Source organism: Mastomys coucha, chromosome X (assembly GCF_008632895.1).
Source record: "Mastomys coucha isolate ucsf_1 chromosome X, UCSF_Mcou_1, whole genome shotgun sequence".
Taxonomy (NCBI): domain Eukaryota; kingdom Metazoa; phylum Chordata; class Mammalia; order Rodentia; family Muridae; genus Mastomys; species Mastomys coucha.
The window spans coordinates 130,399,449-130,413,164 of record NC_045030.1 but is presented as its reverse complement, the minus strand read 5'-3'; the positions used below and the strand labels follow the sequence as shown (position 1 = coordinate 130,413,164).

Sequence of the window (13,716 nt, the reverse complement as noted above, 5' to 3'; positions counted from 1 at the left end):
TGTTGTTCGATCGGGCTACTACAGAGTTCTGGGCAAGGGAAAGCTCCCTAAGCAACCTGTTATCATGAAGGCCAAATTCTTCAGCAGAAGAGTTGAACAGAAGATTAAGGGTGTTGGAGGTACCTGTGTTCTGGTGGCTTAAAAGCCATGCCGGAAATTAATTAAATGCTAACATTTTCAAAAAAAAAAAAACATACAAACTCAATATTAAAAAGACTGCATTGTATATTGCTTTATACATAGCAGTGAGAAATCTGAAAATGAAATTAAGAATACCTAATCCGAAGCAAAATAAAAGATTTATAACAAATTTAACCAAAAAAGTTTAAGATTTGGATACTGAAAACTGCAAGATATCATTGAAAAGGATTAAATAAAAATGGCCCCACCTTCATAAACTAGAGTATTTAAATTAAGACAGTGGCCTACAGGCTCAGTGTAATCTCTATTAAAATTCAACTGCCCTATCTTGTAGAAATAGAAAAAGTGATCATAAAATGTGTATGGAATTACAAGGGACCCCCAAAATCCAAACAATCTTAATAAAGAGCAACAACACTGGTTGGGTGTTAACATACAAGCCTCAAATCCCAGCAACTGGGAGGCAGAGATAGGTGGATCTAGTTCAAAGCCAGCCTAGTCTACATAGTGAGATCTAGGTCACCCAGGACTACATAGAGAGATCCTGTCTGAAAAATATAAGACCCAAACTAAACAGAACAGACAAAGAATAATAACATGGAAGAACACATACTTCCCAATTTCAAAACACATGAAACCACAATTAAAACAGTGCTGTAGGGGGGAGGCAACAGGGGTGTGTTTTTGTTTGTTTCTTTGTTTTTTGGAGGGGAAACTGGGAATGGAGAAATTTACATGTAAATAAAGAAAATATCTAATAATAAAAAAAAGATTAAAAAAAAAAACCAGTGCTGTGCAAGCATAAGAACAGCGATTGACATTAAGTGAATAGAATTGTGAGTCCAAAATAAACAATAAACCAAGTTGGCAACAACATGCCATGAGAAACACAATAGACATTTTAGCAAATGATGCTAAATTTCAAAAACCTGGAAATTGGGACTGAAAAGATGGCTCAGCAGTTAGAACACTGGCTGTTCTTCCAAAGGAGCCAGGTTCAATTCCCAGCACCCACATGGCAGCTCACAACTGTCTGTAATTCCAGTTCCAGGGGATCTGACACCTTCACACAGACACACATGTAGGCAAAACACCAATGTACATAAAATTAAAAAAAAATCCTGAAAGTCAATATTCCAAGGAATGAATTTGTATAATACAGGGCATTTACTGAAAAACTACTAACTTAGATTCAATGGAAAAGAAACCCTGTCTCAAAAAACCAAAAAAAAAAATAAAATAACAATAATAGTAATATCAAGTGACAAACAGCAGTATATTCCTCATAAGAACCAAAAATTACATAATTATAAATTATTTATCATATTTGATATCTAACCTAATCCTGATGTATCTTCCAAGCACATAAATGCTATCAATTATGATGTATGGAGTAAAAATTTACATAGAAGCCCAGCAGTGGTGGTGCAAGCCTTTAATCCCAGCACTTGGGAGGCAGAGACAGGCGGATTTCTGAGTTCAAGGCCAGCCTGGTCTACAGAGTGAGTTCCAGGACAGCCAGGGCTACACAGAGAAACCCTGTCTCAAAAAAATTTTTTTTAAAAATTACATAGAAAATATTGATTACTTAATACATGAAAATCTACAAAAGGATAACTGTGGCACCAGAAGCCTAAAGGCATATTAGCCAAAATACAGACTGCATAGTCCATCTACTTATTACCTAACTATACAATATGCTTTCAACAAATATAAAAAGAAGACTTTAGTTCCTCATGACTCCAAGATGGCATCAGTCATACCACCAAAAGAGAAGAAAGTCATGGATGCTAAGCTGGGAGAGCTGCCATGCTGAATAGTGATGCAGGATTTCATTCCCGATGTCATTGCTGACACATTTTCGATTGGTTATGAGCAGTACTACAAAAAGAATATCGACACAAGCAAAGGGAGCATCCCTGGGCTTGGCCTGGTGCTTAGGGCTTTACTTATCTACGTTCCAGCTGCCCTGAGTTAACAACTTATATATGTATCTTACAAGGAACTCAAATAGTGGTAACACAAGTGCCACTGAAAAGGAATCTGAATAGAAGGCACTCTGCACTTCTTAACATAGTTTCCTGCCTAGTTCCCAACTATGAAGAATTCAATTCAGACTGATTCATTTCATAGCCTAACTGAAGAACCAATGGCCAATAAGAGGTGAGTGGTCTACGTAAAGAAAAAAAATAATAAATTCTCAGAGGTAGAAGTGAAAAATTTGAACAAGACTGTATACCTTTACTTATATAACGATGTTAATAAAAAGCAGGGAAAACTTACCTGCCACTTTTACTTATATAATAGTGACGTTGATTGTGGAGCGGTGGGGGATGGGGGGTGGGGGGAACCTTACCTGCCACTCAAATTCACTATCTGACCAATCCCAGTACGTGCTGATAGATGAGGAGACATCACTGCAGACACTTCCCTCGGGGAACAAGTCAAAAGAAGTGAAGTCTTGATCATCTAACAGGGAATAGCAATCATCTTGATCTCCAACAGAAACGGACGAGAACAGCTCCTCACTACATTCTGAGCTTGCGACACTTGTACCACACGAAGTGAGGTTCCACCTTCAAAACCACCAGAGAAATCACATAAGCAATCATAGAACTCACACAATACAAAGGCATTAACGAAACACACGTACTAGCAACAAAGGTCTTTTGCAGTATGAGGGCAATGGGGTTATTTCTTAGAGCCTTTACTTAAAGAAATATACTAAGGGCTGGAGAGATGGCTCAGTTACTTACTGTAAGGAAACCCATACGGAAAATTTAGCACATATAGAAAATTCTCAGTACATAGTTATTACTATTACTAAAAATGAGGTGATCCATTTCGGGCCAGATAAAAGGAATACAAAGTGGATATGAGTTCAAGAGCCTCTTAATTTTTAAAAATTAGTTAATTTATTTATTTACTTTACATCTCCACTGTAGTTGTCTCCCCATCTACTCATCTTCCATTTCTCTTCAGAAAAGAGAAAGGTGCCTCTTAATTTAAATAATTCTTTTGTTTTCTGCTTGTGCCTCGTGTGTGCAGGTGTCCATGGATGGCAGAAGATGGTGGCAGACACCTGGAACTAGAGTTACAGGCCATTGTGAGCCACCTGAGCTAACTGGCATGGGTCCTGGGAACTGAACTCAGGTTCTCCGGAAGAGCAGCAAGTTCTCTTAAGCACTGACCCATTTCTCAGGCCCTTCAAATAACTTTTTATCAATGTTAAATAAGCTCACTGTAAAAATATAGGAATAAGAAATGAATGAAGGGCTAGAGAGATGGCTCAGAGATTAAGAGCACTGGCTGCTCTCCCAGAGGTCCTGAATTCAAATCCCAGTAACCACATGGTGGCTCACAACCATTTATAATGTGATCTGGTGTCCGCTTCTGGCCTACAGGCATACATGCAAGCAGGACACTGCATATATATAAAATAAATAAATCTAAAAAAAAAAAAAGAAATGAGTGAACAAGATTAACATATTATTAAGTCCACTATCTTGCAATACCTACTATATTTATATAGCTTCTTGGTACCTTTTTGCATATACATATAAATTTTAATATCCTGCCTTCATTTATCACTCACTATATACTGAACATTTTAAATAAAAGATAAATATCTTATCTGACATATTTGGGTACTGGATATGTTTTAACATTTAACAATTTTGAATTTCAGGAATATCTTTGTATGTGTATACATATATATGTGCATATATATGCATATATATATATATATATATATGCACATTTGTGTGTGTATATGTCGGAGATGAAATCTAAGTCTAAATATAAAACCAATTTATATGGGAACGCTCTTGCAGTGGACCAGCTTCAATTGCCAACACCCACATGGCAGTTCATAATCATCTGTAACTCCTTCCAGAGAATCCAGCTCAATCATTTGGACTTAGTAGGCATCAGGCATAGTACACAGACATACATGAATGCAAAATAAAACACTTGCATAACCCTATACACATAACCTGAATGTCGTCCTATGAACTACATATTTTTCATGTCTAGTGTGTGTGCTTGTGTTTAAGTCACAGGACAACCTGCAGGAGTTGGTTCTCTCCTTCCACCATGTGGGTCCCTGGGACAGAACTCAGGTCATCAGACTAGGCTGGTGGTAAGTGCCTCTATCTATGGAGCCATATACAGTAGTTTTCGTTTATTTAAGACAGGGATTCTCTGTGTAGCTCTGGCTCTCCTGAAACTCCCTCTGTAGACCAAGATGGCCTTGAATTCAACTATCTACCTGCTTCAGCTTCCAAGTGCTGAGATTAAAGGCATGGGCCACCACCCCCCTGCAGAATATAAAGTATTTTTTAATGCACCTGTATTTTGACATCTTATCACATAAAGTTAGAATGGAATTTTCCACATGAGGGATAATGATGGTATTTTAAAAAGTTCTAGATTTTGGATTTTTCCATAAATTAAGTTCAACTTGTTTACTGTATGAAAGCATTTCAATTTCATATAGTAGTCAATTGACTGAATACATCATGATTTAGTTGCCACATTATCTCAATAATAAATATATAGTCTGATTTTGTTGTTCTTATAATACTTAGATGAGCATGCTCTCTCTCTCTCTCTCTCTCTCTCTCTCTCTCTCTCCCTCTCTCCCTCTCTCTCTCTCTCTCTCTCTCTGTGTGTGTGTGTGTGTGTGTGTGTGTGTATTTGGTAGTAGAACAAGCACTTTAACCTAGAGACTCCCAGAAGCCAGAAAAAGATTCTATCACTGAGTTATACTCCTGACTGTCTTTTTACATTTTTATTTTAAGGATGGATTTCACTAAGTTACACAGACTGGAGATTCCCACTGTACAGCTTCCCGCTGTAGCCCAGGAAGATCTTAAGCTTGCAATCTCTGCTTCACCACTAGTCCTGTGCTACTGGTCTAGCTGAAATTAGCCCTTTTGTTTGTAATTACTTAGCCAAAGATAAGGACTCCTAAGATAGGCTGCTTGAAAGATAACTACTGGATCAAAGAGTATGTCCAGTTTTTAAGTTCATGGTACACATTTAGTCAAACTGATTTCTGGGATGGGTAGGATGGCTCAGAGGGTAAAGCAAGTCTGATGACCTGAGTTTGCCATCTCTGAAACTCATATTCTGTGGAAGGAGAGAGCTAGCTTCCACAAAGGTTTCCTGTGACCTCCATGGCATCTATGCCCATATATGCACACACATACACACATACCCAGAGAGAGAATATACATACATATACAATCATAGTGAACAAATAAACTTTAAAAACAGTTTTTGGATAATTTGTTTAAAAATGTGCATCTGGCCAGGTATGGTGGAGCACGCCTTTAAACCTAGCACTGGGGAAACAGATGCAGATGGATCTCTGTGGCTTCAAGCCTAGCCTGGTGTACATGACAATTTCTAGGCCAGCCAGGACTACATATTGAGACCCTGCTTCAGAAAAACAAAGAAAAAAATGTATTGGCTATTTTTCTATTATTTGTGCTAATGTTTCATTACTATTTTGTGTATATTTCAGACATTCAAGGACATATAACATTTTGTCACAAGTATACAATACAGGAGGGGGTTGGGGTGTAAGAGTATCTTGCAGTATAGTGATCTTTTTTTCTTTTGTAAGTTTCCACTAGTTTTATATCATTGATCATTATGACCCCATATAAACTCAGGTTGCCTTCACAGTAACATAGAAAACTAATCCTTAAAATAATAATTAGTATTTCCAATACTAATAAGCTCCTGGAATAATGACTTCCTGAAAGAAAAGTCTATTATTAGGTTGTTCCTCATCTTCCATTAAATCCAGCTTTTCTTGAATTATGTAACTTTGAACAATTCCTCATCTGTTTTGTACAGCTATCCTTAAAGATAACAGCCCATGACTTCTAAAATATAGGAAATAAAAAACTGCATGGTATATTATCCTTTGAACTGAAGGTGAAGTATTTTAAAGCACTGAAAAACGAATGCTAATTTGGTTCCATAAATAAAAGAGCAGATGTCAATACACTTTCATAAATATAAACCTCATCTAAGAATTCTAGAGCACTAAGCTGTTTGTTGTTTCTTGCTGTTTGTGTATGTTTGGGGGAGGGGATTCATGCTTGTGCATATGTGTGTTTACACCAGAATATTACCTTGTGTCATTTCTCAGATACCATCCACTTTTGTTTTGAGACAGGCTCTCACTGACTAAAACTTAACCAAGTAGGCTAGGTCGAGTGGCCAGAGAGTCCCAGGAATCTATACGTGTCCCTCTCCCTAGCATTGGGATTACATGCTGTGTTACCAATTCTGAGGACTGAACTCTGCCAGTCCTTTCCCAACAAAGCTATTTCCCCAGACCCTAGAATGTTTTCTGATATTTAGTTTTATCATACGGTTACTAGGTAGATAATATCCTCATTAGAAAAAAAAAATACTAGGGATAGGGACATAGGTGCCTGGGGTGACAATGTGAGCACCCGAGTTTTAGCTCTAGCACCCATGTAGAAAAGATTGACATAAGAGTGTGAGGAAATACTTCCTGTGATGGGCAGGTGGAGACAGGAGGATCCTGTTTTACTGGTCAGCTGGTTTAACCAGATGAGTGTCTCTCTCTAGGCTCAATGAGAGATCCTGTCTCAAAGTACAAAATAGTAAGTGAGGGACTGGAGAGATGGCTCAGTGGTCGCTCTTACAGAATACCCAGGTTCAGTTCCCAATACCCACATGGCTGCTCACAACCATCTGTACCTCCAGTTTCAGGGGTTCTGGTACTTTCTTCTGGACATCATGAGTACTACATATATGTGCTATAGACATACATGTAGGCAAAATACATACACAGAAAATAAGTAAAAAATTTAAAAATAATTCAAAAAATAAGGTGGGGAATAATTGAGAAAGACCTTTGACATGAATCCTTCTGTACACATGAACATGTACACACATACAGGAACAAATACAGAGTAATAATAGTAAACAACCCAGAAGAATTAACCAAATTACCAGGTCTTACAATAAAGGTTCTAAATAGCAATCAGAAATTGTGTCCTGGGTGCAGTGGAAACTAATTTTTTCATGTCTTCAAATTCCACGTGACCCCAAACCATATCATGGCTCTACCTTTATTCATTAGCCATTTAAAAACAATTATTCTTAGTAACATCTAGGTGCCAAATACTATCTTCAGTGTTGGGAGAAGCTGCAACTACCTTTTTATTATTATTATTATTATTATTAGAATTGGCTTTCAGCCTGCAAAACTCCTGTGGAACCATGTTTGCCTCCCTGTGAAATAATGACTTTCTTCACCAACAGCCTGTCCCACTTAAGAACCTAACTGGTCAATCACTGGCGAGAGTCAGTCATGCGTGTGCTTTTGCAGTCTCTCGATGTTCCTCCGGTTTTCAGATTTGTGAGTGTAGAGCAAGGCTTGGATACTCTCAGTTGCAACTGCCTTATTTTCTCAGCACCAAGTGATTCACAGCTGAGACAGAAACTTGGCAAAACAGAAAAATAGTACCTTTTCCTGTCAAAGATTTTTAAATTCTGTGTAGGTATATCTGGTCTAACTTAAGAATACAGTTCTTATTATCTTTAACCAATGCAGAAAAAACAATGGATAAATACTTTCATCTATTTCTAGCATTTGATACTAAGTTCATCCTTGAGACTCAGTAATTCCCCTTCTAGGAATCTACTTCCTTCCTCAAATAGAAAGTTTGAAACTAAAAGCTGTATTATAATATGTACAAGTAATATTACTTTTAAAAGATAAAGTAAATGAAAGTAAATGTCCCAAAGCATGAAGAATACCCAATAGGTGTCAATAATGGTATTTTCAAACCACTTATCAAAAAAGAAAGAGCTGGGCTGGGGGAGGTGGCTCAAAAGTTAAAAGCATTTGCAACACAAGCTCAACCGGCAGGATCTAAATCCCAGAACCCATGAAACTATGCAAGTGAGCATCACTGTCCACCTGAAATTCCAAAATTCTGAAAGCTGAGACAAGGGATCCCCAGGACAAGCTGGCTAGACAAAACTAGCTGAATGGGCAAATCCTGGCTTCAGCTGAGAGATCCTGCCTGAATGAACAAAATGGAAAGCAAGCAAAACAACCAGCAATGTCACCCAAACAGGTACTCATATACATGAACAGAAACTTACACAGAGACTCATGAGAAAAAGAACAGGAAAGTACAGAACAACATAATTATAATAAATGGTTCGCAAGTAACACATATAGTCTGACCCTGTTTCATTATATAGGTTGAACATCTCTCATCCAAAAATCCAGAGTTTATAGTGCCCCCAAATTCAAAACTTATTGCAGGAAAGCTTTATACAATGACCTTGAAGGACGGGATACAGCCAAGATACAGGTGTACTAAAAAATGCTATATAAAATTTTCTTCAAGCTATGTCTACAATACATATGTGAAATATACTTTTAGGATTTAGACTTGGGTCACATCTCATTACTTGTATGTGACTACTGCAATCAAAGCTATATAAAATTTGAAATACATTTGGTTCCAAGTATTTCAGATAGATAATCCTCAAGCTGTATTTTTACATAGAAAGAAAAAAAAACATGGAAAAACCAAACAAAACCAAACCAAAAACAAAGTGTTAACCGTGTTCTGAGAAAAGAGATGAGTGATCTATGTGGCTTTTAATAGTGGCTTCAGTTTTCCATAAGAAGTTTTTGCAATAAAGATGTAAGTAAGATTCGTTTAAATTTTTCTGATGGTTTTGAACTGTCAGGGTTCAGCACTGAATCATTCAACGTTACAAGCCATTTACACTTTTAAAAAATGATGTATATTTGTTTTAGAAATGAAGTCACAGATGATTGTGAGCTGCCATGTGAGTGCTGGGAATGGAATTCTGGAACTCAGGTCCTCTGGAAGAGCAGCCAGTGCTCTTAACTGCAGAGCCATCTCTCCAGCCCAAGCCCTGACATTTTAAGGCTGCCAAACATCAAAATTCTAACTACAACTATAAAATTACTCACAAAAGTAGATTTCCCCCAAAACTTTGAGAGAAAAATGTTGATAAAAGTCTCAATATTTATGGTGATTGACTTTAACAATTTAACAATTGTTATTCAAATGTTAGTTTAAAAAATATAGTAAAGCCAATAACATTTCTTCCCAAGGTTGTTCCAGAGAATATATGAACTAAGGACTAAGTTATTTTCATAAGCTACACAGTGAGTTCCAGGCCAGCTTGGGCTACAACACAAAACACTATGTCAAATATAAAATTACAAAAATGTTCAAATTCAGAAAAGAGCTATAGATCTGGTGGTGAGGGTAGTATTCAGGAAGCAGAAATAGGAGGATCAACAGAAGTCCCAAACCAACTTGGTCTTCACAGTGAGTTCCAGGCCAGTTAGGATAATATAATGAGATTTTGTTTTTTAAAACAACACAAAACAAAAACCAAACCTAACAACAACAACAACATCAAAAACCCATGAGGCTACTGAGATGATCCCAAGGTTAAAGTGCTTGATGCCCAAATCTGAAGAACCTCCAGTTCCATGCCTACCATAGGAAATCTGTAAGTGGTACAAAAAGCACAGAATTGGAGTTGGGGCTGTTAAGTCAGTGGTGGAGTGTATCCCCTAAATATCTTTATCCCCTGCAGTGAAAACAGAAACAGAAGGTACAAAATAGATAATGAGATTTTTGTAGGCAGTGGTGACTGAACATGTGGCTATAAAATCTTACAACTGAACACAGCCTGGGCTCAGTGGTACACAATCATAATTCCAACTGCTCAGAAACTGTACAAAAGAGTACAACTCCATGGCTAGCCTGGGCTAACTTAGCAAGCTCCTGTAAGATCAAAATTAAAAATATGACAAGGGCTATGCGGTAGTAGTAGAGCACTTGTTTGGCAGTCCTGGCACTCTAGAACAATCTCTAGTTCTATAAAATCAGATCACCCAACTGAGTGACTGATGTCTCCAATAGCTCATTTCACGGCCTGCCAAACAGGTACGAAAAGTAATGAGGTAATGTCCTCACCAGTACACTTTTCACAATGGTTTATGTCGAGGTACATATGCTCTTGAAAGATGAAAGGACCAACTATCTGGTAGTCTATATTATCCTCTTTCATCTCATATTTTAGTTACGAGACTTACCAATATTGTTAGGAAGCAAGAGCTAGAAAGGTAGGTCAACAAAACCTCTAGTTACACTGGAAAAGCCTCACCAAAAGAAAATGTCTTACATACGCATATGTATTTAACACTGACATTTTGCTTATAAGCCTACTCATTTTTGACATACTGAAATGTATTCTACTTCTCCAAAATTCCAGACAAGCCTAATCACACCATACAATATACTCACAAGAAAAGGTAAGTATTTCTAAGGTGGAGTCAAACTCCTGGGCTCTAGGGCTCCTCCTACTTTGGCACCCCAAGTCAAACAGACCATATGTATATGCTGCTGCAACTATCTGGACAGTGCGTTCCTTAATAAGGGTATTTACTTGTGATGGAATTTTATTCTTTCCCCCAAATCTAGACTTTAGGCATATGTCACAAGATGAGATTCAGCCTGAGAGGCAATTAGGACTGGTGCTGTGAGTCCCGAGTTAATGAGACTGGAGAGACAGCCTGGTATCTGATAAATGAAAAGGCACAAAACTGTCAGCCTCACAAGGCCCTTATCAAGGGCATTATTTAAACAGTCTGGCCATTTTCTTATCCGGTAACAATCAGGAAGCAAAATAAAGATAAACCAAATATCTCACCACCGGCAAACTTTCTAGATGTAATAAAGGTTCCTTTATGATGACTACATCTTAAGTAGAATTTTCATGCTTAACTATTCCTATGTGATCGACGGACTGCTGTATGACTTGGCAAATGATGTGAAGAAAAGAAGTGATGCATACAACCCCAAAATAAAAGAATTCCCCAAATTAAACTGTGTCGGAATATAGGATTTCTCCCTGAAAAGACTCTGCATTGCAGCAAGCCCACAAATCTCCCGAACACCATCTTGGAGAAGGACAAGAAGGTAGAACATTACAGAAGGTGAAAAGATTTAAAAAGACAGGCAAGCCAGGTATGATGGCTCACACTGGGGAAGTAGGATCCCAATGAGTCTAGGGCCAGCCTGGGTTGGAGAGTGAAGTCCAGGCCAGCCTGAGGCTACAGAATAATAAACCTTTCTCAAACAAACAAACAAAGAAGAAAGAAACAAAAGAAAAAGGTTTTAGTGATATATGCCTGTAATCTCGACACCTATAGATACCAGGCTGTATTTACAGTCTCATTAACTAAAGGAGCCACAGGACAAGTACTAACATCCTCTCAGGATGAATCTCATCTGTGACATAGGTTACCATGCCAGCCGTCTAGATTTGGGGGAGAGACGAAGATAGGAGGACCACAAAGTAAAGGTCACTCTTGGCTACATGAGACACTATCTCTGGTCAAACACACATTAAAAATAATAATTAGCAGAGCATGACAGTGCACACCTTTAATTCCAGCTTTGGGGAGGCACAAGCAGGCAGATCTCTGTGAGTTCCAGGCCAGCCTGGTCTACAGTTAGTTCCAAGACAGCCTGGGCTGTTACACAGAGAAACCTTGTCTCAAAAAAAAAAAAATCATCATCAACAACAACAAATTTAAAACAAGATGATCTAAGATAAAAACATCATCAATTGTACATCTATTACCAACTCCTCTTCCTTTACTTTTTGATGGAAAGGGAGGTTTGAAATGAAACAGCCAATCCAGGTTTGGCGGCCCTGGCTGCAATCCTAGCACTCAGGAGACTAGGACATAATTGTCTCAAGTTAACAGCCCAGCCTGGGTTATACAACGAGTTCCAGACAAGCCTAGACTACAAAATGAGACCTTGTCTGAAGTAAACAAAATAACTAAATAAATAAACAGCCAGTAGGTAGGAGAAATAATGTTTGAGTCCAGAAAACTGAAAAGATCAGTGGAAACCTTAAAAGAGTCTTTAGGGGCTAAAAACAGAGGACAAGTTGTACAAGAAAAAACATCCCTGGATGCTGAGAACAGAATGTGGGTCATCTGTGAAAGCAATATATACTCTTAACCACCCCAACTACCAGATATTGGTAGTGAGTACCCCAAACCTCTCACCTAGCTGATTACCCTCAATCAATCACAGAGATGACAAATACGGAAATTATCTCCATTTACTGGCTACGTAACTTCGTCTCCTGCTTCAAAAGTCAAATACCTTAAGCACACTTCAATTTTGTCAATTTTGCCTGCATGTTCTTTACTTCATGGGCTAAGGATGCTTCTCTTAGTTTCAGAAAGTGCTGTGACCAATGATGACATTAGATCCTCTAGCTCTAATCCAAGTTGTATCTCTGGCTCCAAGAGAGCAATCTCTGGGCCCCAGTTTCTTCAGTTTACTATGAAGATTAAGAACTTTTGTAAGAAACTCACTGTCACTTCATTGTAAAATGTGTTACCCTCGTACTCTGAATAATTATTTAGCTATAACTTTATATTCCCAAAACTGGAAATTTCCCTTTTCAAATGACATTATATATGTAAATGTGCCAGTTACACAGTAAAGAGAGACTGTTTTAAGGTTAGGAGAGGAAGATATGCAAAAATATGGAAGGATATGACCAAACTCACATAGCAAACTTGGGTCATAAACCAGAGCTTGATTCCTTATTTCTATTATCCTTAGATGGACCCTTTTCCTCATCTCTTATCCATACTCTACCAGTGTGTGTGTGTGTGTGTGTGTATGTGTGTGTGTGTGTGTGTGTGTATGTGTGTGTGTGCAGATGTTGTAAATATGGCGCTATGGTTAAGAGCATATAATGTTCTTGCAGACTATCCAAAATCTGTTCCCAGCCTCCACATACAGCCTGTTCTCAACCACCTGTAACTCCATTTCCGGGAGTCTGATGTCTCTGGCCTCCATAGACACCTGCACTCTCATGCACATGCCCACCCTTGATTTGCACACAATTGAAAGTAAATTATTTTAAAAAGTTGAGGTTATTTTGAAAACCCCTATCGCATCGCCCATGTTAGGTATAACATTTAAATGCTGGCATGAGAGAATTATCAAAAACACTGTCTTCCAATAAAATAATTGAGATGAACACCTTTAAGAAAGTATTTGTATAAATCAGCCCACCCTAAACTTGCTCTGCTTCCCTCATCGGGGACCCAAGCTGGGTGGTACACTATAGGAAGAACTCCTCCAGAGTTTACATTTTGGGATACCCTACTAAAGTAAAGCAACGTGTTCATAAAGTAAGGGGGTGGGAATGACTAGTTTATAGGGTCATATAGCTCAGTTGGTAAGCTTATCTAGCATGCATAAGGCTCAGGTTTCAAGCCAAAGTACTGAAAAAATGTAAATTTGAACTGATTAAAATACAGTAAGCTTAGTTGGACATCACAAATGTCTTTAATCCCAGCACTTGTGAGACAGAGGCCAGAGGACCAGGAATTCAAGGTCATCCTCACTGCAAAAGCAGTTCTGCTGAAGGTCTAACCTAAGAGAGATACTGATCTCAAAGCAACAATGGAAAGAAAAA

General features: G+C 38.1%; 1 protein-coding gene and 1 pseudogene across 1 annotated transcript in view; one reads left to right on the top strand and one right to left on the bottom strand.

Annotated features, from left to right (window-relative positions):
• LOC116088823 overlaps positions 1-142 on the top strand; it is a 386-nt pseudogene extending 244 nt beyond the window's left edge.
• The window catches only part of Fam199x (family with sequence similarity 199, X-linked), a 27,818-nt gene that overhangs the window by 13,120 nt on the left and 982 nt on the right, over positions 1-13,716 (bottom strand). Inside the window, exon 2 of the mRNA XM_031368532.1 lies at positions 2,498-2,717. Within this exon, the coding sequence (XP_031224392.1) occupies positions 2,498-2,717 (220 nt within the window). The remainder of the gene's footprint in view (positions 1-2,497; positions 2,718-13,716) is intronic.